Source organism: Marmota monax, unplaced genomic scaffold, assembly GCF_021218885.2.
Source record: "Marmota monax isolate L192 unplaced genomic scaffold, Marmota_monax_Labrador192_F-V1.1 WCK01_AAM20220418_F8-fsc00072, whole genome shotgun sequence".
NCBI lineage: Eukaryota > Metazoa > Chordata > Mammalia > Rodentia > Sciuridae > Marmota > Marmota monax.
This window is the reverse complement of record NW_026692356.1, coordinates 4,393,955-4,410,508: the sequence shown is the minus strand read 5'-3', so window position 1 is coordinate 4,410,508 and position 16,554 is coordinate 4,393,955. Positions and strand designations below refer to the sequence as shown.

The following is a 16,554-nucleotide window of genomic DNA, read 5'->3' as shown; positions in this document are numbered from 1 at the left end:
AAAAAGCAAGCAATTCAGAGAAAATAACTGGAAACTGCCTCCCTTCATTCTGGAAAATATTTCCAGTTTATTAAGAGTAGGTCATTCTTTGTTGGGGGGAAAATTTTTTTTTTCTTTAGAATGAGGAATTTTTCTTAAACAAATTATAGATATTTGAAGTTATGGATAAAGAGAAATTATCTGTTGATGAAAAGGGAAAATGCTTCCTTTAAATTCTGATTTTCAGTAAAGCTGATGGTAAATCTCTTTCAGAATATCTGGTCTAGAATTTTTTTTAAATATTTATTTTTTTTAGTTTTAGATGGACACAATATCTTTTATTTTACATTTATGTGGTGCTGAGGATCAAACCCACTGCCTTGTGCATGCTAGGTGAGTGCTCTACCACTGAGCCACAACCCCATCCCTAGAATTTTTAAGTTAACAAAATTGTAGAGTACAAATATTTGCTTAAAACAACAAAATAGCTCTCCTTTTATCAATTTGAATTCTCCCAGAGAAGACTGTCTTGGAGTGTCTGTCACAAGTGGAGAAGAGGGAAGGCATTTGCACAATGTATGGGAGCCCTGAGAAGCTCCACTTGGAGCAGCTCCCAGTGTGGTGGAGCGTGCATGGTAGGCCCACAAAGACCCTGTGTTCTTCCTGAGTCTCCAGCAGTCCGCACCACAGACACTTCCTGCGAATGTGCTAATAGGCCTTATGAGAATGTTCTATAACCACCCATCTGTCACTTTTTAACAGACCTGATTGGCAAGCACTTGTAACAACTGACATCTGTTCTCGCTTATTGATATGCAGATTTATGGTAATTGCTATGAACAATAAGACACAAAATTACCTAAGGTGAACATTAAATTAAAATTTCATGCCCTTCTCCTTATAAATAATTTTTTTAAAATCTTATGTTTCAAGTAGGCATATTGCGCATCTGTTTTGTACATAATTTCTTCGTTTAGAGAAGGATTTTTTTTTCCCCAAGTAATGAATGAAAAGTGGATCCCTGTATTCCCAACTTTTTCCCCCCTTTTACCATCATCATTTGCAGCTCACTGTTAGATTCCTAAAATTTCAGATGTTTTGCATGTCTCCTCACCCCACTTATTGCCCCTGGTTTGAGGGGTGCCCATCTGAGCAGAGTGCTTCTTGAAGTTAAATGTCAGTTTTTCTTCTCAGAAAAGCTAGCTGTTTGCCAAGCCAGAATGAGCTTCCGGAAGGGTGACAGGCGCCTCTCCGTCTGGTGCCCTTTCATGGTGATTATGTAGGAGTAAGAGAAAGTGTGACTGGGGGGGGTGGAAAATGAGGAGGCGCCTGTGACAGGAGCTGAGAAAGAGGGAAAGGACGAGGAGAACTCACACGCCCTAAAGAAGAAAATAGGAACCAGAAATATGAATTCCAAAATGAGCAGGAGCAGGTCTCCCACCCCACACCCCAAGGCCTGTGGAGCCTTGACTTGACCCTGGGGAAGAATAACGCAGAAGGAGAAAAGGAGGCAGCTCACTCCTGGGAGCAGGCTCAGGGTCTGGGGTAGCCCAGGCCTGCAGGGTGACACTAGAGAAGGTGGTGTAACGACTAGGTGAGCCTGTCCTGACCCAGTGGCCCACATGGTTTCCATAACAGGGGCAGTGACTTCCTCCTAGGGAGGAAGGGATGATGAGATGCCACTTCCCAGGTGAGGGCTCCCAGGCTGTGGATGCATGTCAGTCACCACGGACATACGCTGTTGCCATTGAAGGGTTCAGAAGCACTGTGTCCAGTAGAAACGTCCCAGGCTCCTTCCACTTGTCCCAGAATCATTTCCCTGACACCAGTAGCATTTGGAAGACCAGGGGTGGTTCAGGAATGTCCTTGAGAAGGGATGAGCTAGAGAGTAGGCAGAAGGCCTCTGCCTGGCAGACACAAGAACACTGGGCAGAGGGAAAAGGCGCCTTCGTTACCCGGCAGCCTCTGTCCAGGTTGGTACTCCATTTTATAGGTGGTCTCTGTGAAGTCCTGGCTCTGCTCAAGTCCTCCTGAGTTTCAGCTGTGCCCAGAAATGCAGCTAAGCCTGGAGAAGATCGGATGTGGTGGGCTGCTTCTGTTGGGTGCATGGGTGGGTGTCTTTGTTCTGAATGGGAGAAGGGGCTGTTTCCTTTCCTCCTCCTCCCCTGTTCTCTGTGTCATCACTCCTCAGCTATCACTTCCTGAGTCTTCCTGTCACATAGTCACTGTCCCAACCCTAGGTTTGTCACTTAATGGTTTCCTGCTAGGACTTGTGTCTTTTTCAGGTTGTCTAGATTTATTTTACTTTTTATTTTTTACAGTCTATCATAAAAAACATTTTGCACATGATCTCTCTCTCTCTCTCTCTCTCTCTCTCTCTCTCTCTCTCTCTCTCTCTCTCACACACACACACACACACACACACACCCTCCTTCATAAAATTTCAGGAAGTTCATAGACCACCTGAATCCCTCTGAGGGCCCCCAGTTGTGTGGGAGAAGCAGCATGAACAGCCTCAGTATGGAGAAGAGGCCAGGGGTCCATTGGTTCACCAGGGCACTTGACACCAGTGGTCTCTGGCATCTGGGATCCTGGTAATGGATGCAAAAGGAATCACATTAAGAAATTTAAGAATTCAGTGATTTAGAGAGCAAGATGCAGTGTTTAGTCACAAAGTGGCTACTGGTTAACTCAGTTCTTAGCTACTAATGAAGATCTAATTCAGTCCCTGGATTTCAGACACCATAATTGAGTAGAGAACAGGATTGTAAGACACTGTCTCCCAGGCCTGCCGTTCCCACTCACCAGGACTCGAATTTGCTTCTGCTGGATTAACAGGCCTTCCCTGGCAGCTTTATGGGCTGAGTGCATTGGATGGTGGCAAGCCCACTCTGGGCAAGTGTGAGAAGCAGGTTACAGTTGACTTCTAGTGCCCCAGCCACATCTCCTTTTAAACCCCGCACCATTCCACCCCTTTCCTTCCTCTCCTCCCTGTCCCTCCTAAACTTTTCTGAGGTACAAAGTTTAATGAAGTAAGTGAAGACCAAGACACAAGGACAAACAGGCAAAAGAGCCCCAGATGAGGACCAAGAGGACAGAGGGACACGACAGGGAGGCCAGGTCAGTAAGGAGAGGGCAGCCACATGGAGAAGAAAGCAGAATTCTCACGTTTACCCAGGCCTGCTCCCTGGGGAACAGAATAGAGAATGGTGTTTGGACCTCCTCATGCCTCAGTTTCCTCTCTCTGTGGCCTGCACACAGCAGTAAGGCCCACACCGTGTGAGACTGTTATGAATACCAAGTGAGGGACCACGCGTATAGCACCAAGGGTGCCTGGCACCTGCTTTATCCTCATGACAATCATCCTCATTATTTGAGGTAATACTGCAGTTACCAGTCTAGCCAAGAGTCTTCCTCTTTGAACAACTACTGGGCATTGTTCTTGGACGTTTACATGTATTGACCCTCAAGAAGTGGGTTCCATTATAATCCCACTTGGCCATTGAGAACCCCAAGGCACAGAACCAATTTGCTCCAGGTGGTCTGGTTGGAGTAGTGGGCAGAGCTGGGTTGATTTAAACCCAGGGCATCTGAGATTGGAGCCTGCATGCTTCGACACCAGCACAACCACCTCTGCTGAGTGGCAGTGTCACTGTTGCCATCCAAGAATTCTGTGCATTCCAAGCCCTAGGAACAGGATGTCCCTGCCAGGCCTGCACTGAGAAAAGCAGAAATGTGGGGGTTACCACTGGGAGTGGGGTCCCATCTGGAAAGTTGGCAGGTCAGCTGCCCTGCCGCACCTCTGTGGTACTGAGCACTTTTATTTGGGAGTAGTGTTTGGGGGGGGAATCAGGAAAGCCCGATGGGTTGTCACCCAAGACCATGACAGGACGGCAGAGAAGGGGCAGGAAAGAATCCCCCACTCCCCACTGGCTGGTGTTTTCCTATACTTCTCTGGCGTCTCCATCAAATGAGATTTTGTGAGAATTTGGTTCTGAATCTGGGCCTATTTCCAGAAACTGATGAACCATAAGGAATTCTCCCAGTCATTGGCTTCTCCCTGCCCTAAACTCCAGCAGCCTCCCTGGGCACAGGCTGTCCTATTCCCACTCCATCCTCAATGTCTGACACAGGGTCTGGCCCATGGTGGCCACTTAAGTGCTGGCTGGGTGGAAGGATGGATGCCCGGGTGAACAGTGGACAGGCAGACGTCCTCCTGCCTTACTAGTTCTTTCTAACACCTCCCCTCTACCTTTTCCCTCAAATCCCTCAGACACTGGGGATCACAGTGGCCTCAGCTCTTCACTCTTCATCTCGGCTCAGTAGAAGAGAGTTTACAGATGACACACGGACTGTGCATCTGCACCATGCGCAGCGGGATCTGCTGCCATTGGCTGTGCTTAGCCAAGGACCTGATGTCTCTAACCTGGAGGAGCGGGCTTGGCCAGGCCATCATACAGCTCTTCTAGCTCCAGTACGGTGGCGCCCAACTCAGGAGGGTCACAGATGTCCTGGAGGAGGACCCCTCCGGCCTGAGCCTTGAGTCATGCTTCAGCCTTACGTTGATTTTGCCAGATGCATGTTCTAGTTTTTACTTCAACACCAACCCTCTTCTTTTTTTTTTCCTGGTGGTGATTTAGTCTGGTCATCTGGTTCCCATCATGAAAATAGGAGAGGGAACATCAGTCAGTCACCAGGGATGGTGGGATCACTGCAAGGTGCCTCACTGAGAGCCCCGGGGCCTGGGAGCTCTTGGTGCCCTCGGTCAAGGTACGCTCATGTTGCTTTAGGGAAGTAGAGCCCTCCTTGGGTCCAGGTGCTTCTGCACTGAAGCCAGGCAGCTGCCATAACTTCCTCCATTTCCATTTTGTTAAAGTAAGACTGAAAAAGAAGACCTGCGCTTCTGAACACCTACATTCCCATAAACATGACACTGTTCGACCCTTGATCAGAGGCAACAAGAGAGAGCCTTGTTTCCAGTTGCATTACTGGAAGGAAGTCTAAATTTTTCTTAGGAAATTTACAGGTTTCCACAAGACTTGTGTTCTGGCTTCTAAGTATCCCCACCAAATAAGTAGGTTTTAAAAAATAGGTGTTTGGCTTTCATCCTAAGCCACCAGGTCTGAATGTCTCCTGGAAGAAGATAAGAATATCGTTTTTAACAAAATGAGAATGCATTTTGCAACAAAGACGTCTGGATCATTTTCAGAGTGGAAGCAAACCCTGATGTAAGGGGCAGAAGAGTACAGAAGTTCCTAATTCATGCTTATTCTGAGAGTGCCACGCCAGTGGCTAGGGGCTTACTCTTGTGTGTTGCTAGAACATTCGCTCACCCATAGTAACCTCCCCCAACACACATAGGATCATCTATCAGGCAACTGTTCCTAAAGTAGATTAAATTTGCTCAAGAGACATTTATTTAGTATCTAGTTTTGAGGCCTGAGAAGAAGGTAAAATTAAGCTGATTACTGAACTCCAGTCTCTCTCTCTCTCTCTCTCTCTCTCTCTCTCTCTCTCTCTCTCTCTCTAGAATTCTTCTCTATAAGGGGAAAGGCGTTGTTTCCTGCTTCTCGCCTGTGTGCTCTCTTACTGTGAAACCAATCATGGAAAATAGTTGGACTGTTCAGAGAGCCTGCGGATTGAGAAATTGAAGGGGGAGGAGAAAAGACATTGAAACTGCCTGTAGCAGGGACACCTGACCCAAATCCAGCCTTAGGTCACTGCCCCAGGTTTCTCAGCTGATCTCACCCTCATGCTTACAAATTTTTCATTTCCTTGTTTTTTTCTTAATCTTTTACTTGCCAGAAAGTCACTGTAGTTAAAAATAGCACATTTTTAAAAATGATCTTTAAAAAATTTTTTTAAACACAAATACCTTTAAAATACAAACATTTTACAAATAAAGCTATTAAAGCACTGCCATTTTAATTCATTCTTTTATTCATCAAACAGTGGGCTCCTACTGTGGGCATCTTTTTGAGTTCACATTTGAAATGAAGAGAAAAGTTCAGTGGCAATAACAATGATAGCTAACATTTATTGGGTACTTACAGTTGTGCGAGAGTAATTTGCACTTATCATCTTATTTAATCTGCCCTTTGAATTCAGGTACGGTTAGTATGTCCACTCACTAACCAAGAAATGGAGAAACTGAGTAATTTGCTCAGAATCACCAATCTGGAAAAGTGGCAGAGCCAGGATTATAACCCATGTTGGTTCACGTTCAGGGTGAGAGCATTTAACCAATGAACTGTAATTTCCTCTGTAATACCTTATGCATGCACCGTTCAACTTAGGGAATGAAAGTTGACTACAAAGTGCTTCTCAGCTATCCATGCCCAGATCTCACTTTCTTGACAACTATGTCTTAGAGTTGCCAGTCTAAAGGCCCTTCTGTGGGCAGTCAACACAGAGTGCTCTCTTGTCTTCTAGTTATCCCTGCCGCAGGGAGAGAAGGGAGTAGGGAGCAGGTAGCACCCCAGTGAGGTAACTCTACTGAGTAATTTCCTGGATAGAGCGCAGGTGCTCTTTCTTAGTACCATGACTCTAGGAGTAGAAGATGGTATCTAAAGAACTGAAGGAGTATCCTCTGAGAAGAGGAACAGAGACCAGCTTCCCACAGCTGGGGTGACTATGTATAACACTGAGATATCTCTGAGCATGGTGACACAGGCACATGCTCTTGTCATCTGCCCTGATGACCTGGGAGCCTGTTCTCATCTGGAAGCTGGGGAAGTCGGACAATCACTAATGATACATTTCTCTTTCCCCACAGGCATGAATGCTTTACAGCTACAGAATCTGGCCACGCTGGCTGCCGCAGCAGCCGCAGCCCAGACCTCAGCCACCAGCACCAACGCAAACCCTCTCTCAACCACAAGCAGCGCCCTGGGCGCCCTCACAAGCCCCGGTGAGTGGAAGGGTCCTTCCCTGCAGTGATGCAGGAGGAGTGTGGGCAGACAGGTCTGCATGTGCCCAGGTGCCAAGGGTGAGGCTAGACATGACCAGGACAGGACCAGGAGACTGGCACCGGACATCCAGGTTATTTATTTATTTATTTTAAGAAACAAAACTTGAATGTGTGTTTTATTTTCCAAGGATGAAATGAAGAAAGTTCTCAGTAAGAGAATCCACTGGGAGAGCAGTTGTCACACATTCATTTTGTTTCAAAAAAGATTTGTACTGTCCACTCGGTCCTCACGAAGTTATCTCTGTGAGGAACCTTGGTTTCTTGGGCCTACTTTTTTGTCCAGTCCTCTTTAAAAAAAAAAAAAAAAAGAAGGAAAGAAAAGAGAAAAAAACAATTTAAAAACTCTGTTAAATCTCAAAATCCCTATCGTTTCTGTTGGATTTCACACCAGGTCCATCCTTCACATTTGATTTTAAAATCCATAATCTAACAAGGAACATCTTTGTTGTTCGTTTATGGTTGGATTCTGGGCTATGTAATTCATTCTTTCTTCCTCACGAATTTTGTTGCCTTATTCAAAAGCAGATGCCATTTTTCTTTTCATACAAGGCAGATATAATGTGGTTGCTTGGATACCATGATTTTTTTTTTTTTTTTTAAAAAGCAGAATGTTTAGCTGGCTTTTCTTCTCTGAATTTTCTAGACCTTGATAGATGATCTCACATGAAGGAGTTGGCCTGGACCATCTCCAAGCCTCCTTCTAACTTTGAAAATCCCATGACCCTCTATCAGCTGTGCCCAAACAAGCAGCTAAACTCTACTGTAATACAGGAGGGTTTTCTCCAGCTCACCGGAGACCGCTTTCTTAGGCTTTCAGGGAGCAGTGACGTACGTTCCTTGTACCTGTAACGCTTGGGAGAACAGCAGCCCTTGGTCTTTATAAAACATTGTCTAAGACATCTCACCTTCAGTGTGGATTGGACAGAGAAACCCAAGGGATAGTTAGGAGAATCTGGTGGATTTCTCATTAATGTGCAGAAAATCTCATGGTAACAGCAGAAAGGTATAGTGACTTCATTCTCTAAAATGTCTTAAAAACATTTGACCATGGTTACTATATGTAGACTCATTTTATGCCTTGATAGTATTCCTGAAAAATCAACTATTAAGTCAGTTTTTTTAAGAAACAAAATTATATCTTTAATGCAGTCCACAAACTTATAGAAATCTTTTCATGGTCCATTTTAAGAAACATAAACACTTTGTTAACAGATTCAAAGTTTGGCCTCTACTTTATCTGTTTTATAAATCAAATTTCAAGGTATTTTACTACCTAAGAATTTCTCTTCCCATATTAGGACTATGAAATAATTAAAATAGCACAGAGTATCATATGTGCCTTTTATTGTATTTTAAGCTAGAAGACTTACCACTTTTAAAAAAGCCAAGTACAAAAGTGGATGTAGTTGATCAGCATTAATAACTAATTTAATAATATGAATAATGTAATTCATATCTACAAGGTGTCTGGACAGTGTTAGGCACTGGCCTGGTGCTGGGGATGTGGCAGTGGACAGATGCCCTGCCTTCCCTCAGGAGCCCTTCAAGTCTCTGGAACCTGCACAATAAGCAAATAAATGTATGATATATATGTGCTAAGTAGGTCTTTTAAGAGGATCAAACAGAATAAGGTGAAGAGGGCGAAGGGATTGAAGGAAGTGATCCCGCTCTCAAAAGATGACATTTAAGCAGAAACCTGAATGTAGTGAAGGAAGCCCCAGGGGTCTTCAAGCAGGGAACTAAGCAAGCATCAATGCCGGGGTGGGGGCTCGGCCTGAAGATAAAACAGCCTGAAGCACTGGTGCCCAGCAGAGGGAGGAGGGAGAGCCAGAAGGGAGAGGAAGATCCATGCGATGGGCCCACAGCCTTCCCATTAGTGTAGTGAGGATGGTGAATCTGCTGCGGCCATCTTGAGATGCAGGTGCTCATCCTCGGAAGATGGCTTGAGTGAGTGTCCGAAAGAAATTTTTAAAATATTTGGCAACTCAGGTTTTTTCCCTGAGACCAGAGCGAAAAAGAAAACATACTTGGAGACAGATTTTCCATCTTTCTGCTCTAGTCAGACATCAGCATTAGCAAAGCATCCTTCCCACACTCTTACAGAGACTTTCTGCCCTTTGCAAATTCCGCTACCTGAGGTGTCATTGAAAGGGATTTTTCTCTTCTCTGTTGAGGAATCCTTTTTATAATAGCCAAAAGTATTCATGAGAATCCTAAAGTGTACCAGCAAAAACTACTTAAAACTACATTTCAATTATTTTTTCCTAAGTGTGACTAAAAAAAACAAAATCTGGTTTAAGTGAAAGTAAATTTATTTGTCTAATTTCCATCAGGGATTTTTTCAAAGTGACAAAAATTATAGTTAGTAAAATTCACAACACTCCCCTTCATCCGGGCAATTTCCTATGAAAAAAAAGAGATTGGAAGCCATTCCCAAAGCTATACCTTCATTTAGTTTTTAAATAATAATAAACTGGGATTATATTTGTACCAGTCACCCTGAAATGTGCGGAAGCCTCATCCTACACAGGCCTTGGTTCTACCCTGGTTTTAAATGTCTCTGAAGCTTCAGACAAATTCATCTAGAAAGGAAAGGGACAATGTAATCCCCCAAACTATTAATTTTTTTGAATAATTGTAAATTTATCTTTTCATTTTTACATACCCAGAAAAAGTCTCCCTACAGCATTATTATAAATGATTTTAAACAGTCTTGGCTTTAAAACATGAAAGATTAAGCTTTAATTTTTGTTAAAAAAAATCCCCTTAGGCAATAAATAGGTTCCTTTGTCTCATGGCCTTGAAATAAAAATTAAAATAGTTTAAATTGCCCATGGTTAGAATAAGTGTTACATGCAATTATCAGATGGTAGTGAATAAAATTAGAAATTAAATCATGAAAGAATAAAAACCAGGTAAGTGCATATTATGCCTTTTATGAGTTTCTCACGGGTCTTTTGAAGCCTAATTTAATCGTGTTTCTTGTCTTTTTATTTTGATATGATAATTTTTCCTTTGTTTACTTCACTCTCCTATTTAGTTAATTAATTCTTGGGTCGTAGCGCCTTACCCAGTTTTGAACCTGTTTTTTAGGCCTGTGTCTCTGTGTTTATAGAGGAAGGCATATCGGGAGGCATGCAGTATTTGCCTCCACCCGATGTGTTGTAGACGTGTCATTTGGTCATTTTGAGAGCTTGCAGGAGAACATTACCATTACTGCATGTGAACCCTTCTTTGGCATTTTCTGTCTAAAACCTAATAGTGTATTCATGTGCCACATGATTTTGCTGATTCTCCTCCTATTTTCTTTTTTAATATTTATTGTTTAGTTGTAATTGGACACAGTGCATTTATTTTATTTATTTATTTTTATGTGGGGCTGAGGATCAACCCAGGGTCTTGCCCGTGCTAGGCGAGTGCTCTGCTGCTGAGCCCCAGCCCCAGCCCATCTATCTTCTTTTTTAAAGAAAGAGATGTTTTAAAATTCTCCAGATGCTTCTGTGAGTGCAGACTCAGTCAAGTGCGCACTTCGGGATAATGGGTGATTTCCTTCGGTGGCGCAAGGCATTTTAAAATGCAGGGAAGCGTTGCTCCATTCCCATCTCGGCCTCTTTACTCTCCCCTCTAAATTCTTGGCCGTCTTTCTCCCAGCTTCAAGGTGTCCCCTGCTTCCTTTGGGAAGTGCTGCAGATTCCTTCTGGACTGTTCCAGGTGAAGGACAGTTAGGGTGCTGTTAATGTGATTCAGACCTTTCCTGCCCTCCTCACATGGTGACAACTGGTGAGTGAATACTGTCCCTGTGGCACACCTGTCACCAGAGCCAGTTCCCATAAACAATGGGAAACAAGAATTCCCATCAGAGTCATCCTATAGCCTTTCATTTATAGGACACTTTATCGCCCACCTTTAGGTCATCTGAGAACCTGCATTATGTGGACATGATAGTGGCTGATAACCCATTCCTGAACCTTCTAATATGAGCAGAGCAAATATGCAAATATGAGTTGGGCCCCTGCTGCCCACTCCAGGTGGTGACATGCACTGACACCAAGTGGGCTATGATGAGGCCAGGAGAGAGGGACGGACAAACAAAGGGCATTGAGAAAGGCCTTCTCCTTCAGTCTACTGCAGTGATACCTCAACCTCAGAAAGTCCAAGACTAAACTTCTTCCCCCATTGACCAGGTCATCGCACCATGCCCCACCTGTTACAGGTGTGATTTCAGTCACCAATGGAACTTGGTAGCTGGGTGTTCAAAGCCAGCCAGGGCTCAGCAACAGTCTATAGAGTAGCCAGTTCCCTGTGAACATCTTTTCCCTCCCAGTTGACACCGACTTGAACTCCCTTGGCGTTCCTGGAATAGCCTCCAACTAAGCTCCTGCCCTCTGTCCACTTTGCCCACTGCTGGAAAGCAAAAACTCCCCATTCAGACCCTTGTATTCAACTCACCTTGGTCTGGACCAGGGGAAAAGACACTCCTGAGCAGGGTGACCCAGTCCTATCTCATCCGCTCACTCCTCCACATCAGAACTGCACGGCCTGCCTGGAGCGGTCACACTCCGGTCCCTCCTCATCCCTTGGACACTCAGCCTTCCCTCCTTCATGCTAGTGGATTTCTCTACCTAGATGTCTTCTGTCCCCTTTCTTCTGTGAAACCTCCCACATCATTAGCTGATGATAGTGCTTGTTCTTGGGAAGATTGGGTACAGGTCTAAAGCTGGTACTTTTGATACACACTCTAAGAAGTACCCTTAGGAGCTTTTTGAGGGTGGAGGAGAGAGGGAAGTGTCAGCAGGAGTAGGTGACCTGTGAACCATATCCCATGCTCCTTCGCTGCCAGTGTGCTCTGCACACCACACCTTCACCAAAATACTCATCCTGTAGTTTTGCACAATAGCCACTGCGTGCATGTCTCCTCTCTTGCTCTCTAGAAAGTGAGCATTTAAAGTAGCTGCATCTTGTGGCTTATTTGCAATCCCCACCGCTTTTGGAGCAACACATCACATACAGGCCTGCAAGGGTGGTGGTATTATTTATTATTATTATTAACAACTCAGTGGAATAGTCAAATGAAAAGACTAGACTAGAGTTTGGAGAGCCATTCATTCTAGTACAGTGCACCCTTAAGAAGGCACCTGAGACCATCACAGTGATGTTGACAGAGTCAGTAAACCCACCTCACAACCATGTCCTCATACAAGCTAGACAAGTACTCTATCACTGAGCCACACCCCTAGCCCTTTTGAGATAGCATCTTGCGAAGTTGCCCAGGCTGGCCTCCTGTCTCAGCCCCCAAGTCACGTGGATTGCGACATGCACCAGCACATCCGACTCCATGATCGAGTTCCTGAGGAATCCAAACAGCCACAACTTCCATGTGAATGTTCAGTTCTGACAGGCTTCTGAAGAATGAATGAATGCTAACTTACATTAGAACAAAGTCATATGAAGCAGTTTTATTTTTAACAATCTCACAAAGTGGCTTTCAAAATGTTCTGATGTCAGCATATAGAATAAGAAAGCATCCTGTATCAAAGGCACTTCATTTTCAAAAGAACCACCTACTCTAACGGAGGATTTTGAAAGATGACACAACAGCTCCTCCTTCGCCAGCACCCTTAACTTCCTGCGCGTGGCTAACTCTGCAGAGCCCTGGCATTCCCACACAGGTTAGGTGCAGCCAGGGCCTCTTAGGGTACTTTTATTCGTACTGTACTTATGAAATATAAGGCACTTTATTAATTCAGGAACCAGTTATTTCTGTGAAGAATCCCCATGTCTCTCCCGCCCCTTTTTCTCCTTATACCATCTTTTATCACTGCTTGTTTTCAGGGAAAATCAGTCAGTCTCAAAGTGAGCAGTTTCCCCTTCATTAGTTACCTTTCTAAGTTTTCAGTTGAGAAGAAGCAAACCAGTTAATAAAGTGAGATATTTATTTGTGCAGTTGAATCAATGAAATAATTTGAATAACCTTGAAGTATAAACTATACTATCTGTACCCTTAAAAAAACTTTTCTTAACCAGTCTTTCTCCTACCTCTGTTAAATTTTGTGAATTGGACAGAGGTAAGGAGGAGAAAGAACATTCTTCTTTATTCCTCTTATTTACATTCCGTGTTTTTTTCTGTGCATTTAAAGCAACAAAGTGCTCTGAGTAACATCTCCCCTTAGAGCAGATTTGTCAGAGGATAGACCCAGGAAGTGAGCGGGTTTGCCATAGAGAATTGCACTTGGCCTTTCTGCTCTATGGCTTTTCAACAGAAACATTAAATGAATACCAAGTTTTTAAACATTTAACTCAGAGATCTTTTTATTATTTATTTATCTATCTATCTATTTATTTATTTATACCGGGAATTAAACCCAGGGGCACTTTATCACTGAGCTACATCCCCACCCCTTTTTTATTTTTTAATGTTGAGACAGGGTCTCACTAAGTTGCATAGAGCCTCACTAAGTTGCTGAGGCTGACCTTGAACTCCCGATCCTCCTGCCTTGACCTTCCAAGTCACTGGGACTTCAGGCATGCAGCACCGCTCCAGCAGAGATCTTTTTTAAACAAATAGTTGAGAATATGTATCTTTCTAGTAAATGCTCATTTCTTTGCCATTGGTCATCCGCTGCTAAGGAGGGTAAAAGCGTGCCAGTACCTTCCCAACCAGGGGAGTTTTAAAGCTTCCTCCCAGGGCTGTGAATTTTGATGTGGAATTTCCTTTAAATTTCACTTATCATCAAGAAAACGATAAGTCTGTTGGTCAAAATAGTCAGAAGCACAGCTAATTCTCTAATTCATTATAGTATCCTCCTGTGCCAGAGGGTCCTTGCTTCTGCCATCACAGTGACTTTCACACAATGGATCTGCGGCCCACAGTTTATGAGATGCCCCTGACCTAGAGCAGACTGGAGTCTCTTAATAGTCCTGAACTAATTTAAAGCTTAATAAAGCTGCACAGCTGAGAGGACAGTGTTTTATATTTCACCACAAAGCCCACACTCAGATTGATGCCGGCAGGTTCCGCCTCTCCCCAGGCTCTGCCTGCCAGGTCCTCCCATCCTGTGGGTGGACAGATCCTGTCATGCATTCTCAGGGCTGTCACTCACTTAGCACATCGCTCTTTGTTTTGAGTGGGCTTTGTAATATTTACAGACATGGACCCTCATTCTTTATATGTTTTCTTTTTGCTTCTAGTGGCACTGGACTCTGCTTTGATAGTGGCAGTGATTCATTTTTTTAAGTATCACTTTGCACAGCCACCTATCGTGTAGCAGATGCATGACAAATCCCTTTGTGACGTTCGTATGAGCTCAGTGGTATGTTTTCTGTCCAGTACAACCAATTATTGAGATTTTCATTCCCACTAAATTATCCATGTTGCTGCCTGACAAAACCACTTGCAGAAGCACGGCAGGCAACTGGCACTGGCGAAAAGTATGTACTCATTGCTTAATGGTGTTTATATTAGGAGGGAAAACAAAACTTGATTCTAGTCACAACTTCTCAGAAGTTATAATACAAGGACTTGTGAAAAATTTTAAGCATTAAAATAGAAATTGTTATTTCTTTGAGTTTTACTCTCAGGAACTGCTATAAACTCTATACAATGGCCACATACAAAAGTAAGCAAAATACACCAACATGTAAAATCTAGTTGGTCAGCAATCGTCACACAGGTGAGGGGCACAGTATCAGTCACAGGAGAGATTTTGTCCTGAGGAAATGGGAGGAATTTTAAAAAATGAGTTGACAATTAAGCCAAAATTTTAAGAATTGGTAGGATTTTACAGGTAGAAATGGAATGGAAGGGGAAAAAGATCTCAAACGTCAACATACAGAAACAGAATTTAATCCATAAATGGAAATTCATCTCAGTTTTCACAAGCTTGAGATATTTGGAAAGAAATAACAGAGAGGACCTAAAAAGCCATGGCTAAGAAGCTAGGGTTTTATTTCATAGATAATGAAGAGCCATTTAAGGATTTTGACCCCAAGAATGTCAGTGACTGGACTTATGTACTGATTAAATGTGCGGGAAGAAGTGAAGGAAAACCGCATCATATTCAGTGTGGTGACCAGTGGAATAGTGTTTTCACTAGTGGAGAGAGGAGGAGGGAGAAGGAAACATTTATAATAGAAGATGATTTGCTTGGCATGTGCTGAGCCGAAGCCCCACACCACCGGACAGGCCATTCACTGACATACACCCAACAGCAGTCAGAAGTCTCACCTGCAAGTTTCCCAGAGACACCAGCTGGAAGGGTGGACTGAGACTCAACTGCAGAGGCAAGGCGGGCTAATGTAAGCTTAGGTCACTGTGTTGGAGTCATCCACAAGGCTGAGAAGGGGATTGAGTGTGTGAGCCCTTGGCTCCTATCTATAGCAGTGAGACACACAGTCAGACCAGGAGGTGGAAGGGAGCTTTCTGGGTAGCAGTGTCAGCAAAGCCACAGAGGAAGGGGCTGGAGAGAGCAAGGGTATAGAAGAGTCATGTGAAGTTAGTATTGAGCTGGTTGCTTCGTTCTCCAGTGGCCATTCCCTGCAGAGGTGGAGCAGATGTCTCAGCTCTGCGGGCAGTTAGGGAAGGGGCATGGGACTGGAGGCAGGAATTATAGAGAAAATTTTCATGAAATTTGGTGACTTTTAAAGTGTTAAAACAGTAGGATTACTAAGAAGGAGTCAGTTTCAGAGAAAGCACAAACATATTTCTAGGCTAAAAAAAAAAAAAAAAAAAAACAGAATTAAGAGGCCAGTAAGAGGTGAGAACTAAAGGCTGGGAAGGCAGGTTGGAGAGATGAAGGCAAGCCTACTTGCATGCCCCCTCCCACGGGGAGGGGAACAGTGCAGGGGAAGGGCAGTACTGGGGGCCAGACAGCTCACATGGGAGGACCCCCAACTACAGCACCTGGCCTTGTCTCTCTCTCTCTCTCTCTCCCTCGAATCAGCACAGAAGGTGAGCTGTTCTGCAGAACCCCAAAGAAATGCCAACTAAATGGAATGTAACCTCATAAAGAGGGAAATCCAAGTGTAGCTGTGCAGCAGGTGGCCCAGATGTTACTTTCAAAGTATAAGCTGTCACACCTGTCCCCTATATCCCTGCTGCCCACCCAGCCAAATACAACTTATCTCCAAGACCCAGTAGGGCAAGTGGAAAAAGACCCTGGCTTAAATGAAGTACCTGCTGTGGTACAGTGACCCCAGCCACCACCAGCTCATTGAAGATCCTACTTTGACTGGTGGGACCTACAAGATCAGCAAACATCCACCCCAGTTTCAGACCCACTCTCAGGAGCTGATAGAAAGTGGGTCTGAAAAGACTTACCCAGAAAAATTAGGCCCAACATTTAACATCTCAATACTAAGTCTTGCAATGGTGACTGTGTATTCTCGACTAAATAAATCTTCTATTAATCATTTAAAAAAAAAAAAAAAAAAGAATACCTGAGCTTCTGAGCAGATAGGAAGAAGTCAGCAGGCCTGGGGAGATGCCAGGAAATGAAGACAGAAGGGCACTCACATCAGATAGAGGTTCTGAATCTAAATACCTCCCTCTAGAAACAAGCAAGGTTCACACCCAGGGTGGAAGCCTAAGAGAGAGTTCATCTATAGAA

At 44.0% G+C, this 16,554-nt stretch overlaps 1 protein-coding gene across 27 annotated transcripts in view; it reads left to right on the top strand.

Annotated features, from left to right (window-relative positions):
• Positions 1 to 16,554, top strand: part of Celf2 (CUGBP Elav-like family member 2) — an 808,061-nt gene that overhangs the window by 752,600 nt on the left and 38,907 nt on the right. For all 27 annotated transcript variants that reach the window (XM_058578648.1, XM_058578646.1, XM_058578647.1 and 24 more), the window contains one exon: positions 6,755 to 6,889. In XM_058578648.1, the coding sequence (XP_058434631.1) occupies positions 6,755 to 6,889 (135 nt within the window). The remainder of the gene's footprint in view (positions 1 to 6,754; positions 6,890 to 16,554) is intronic.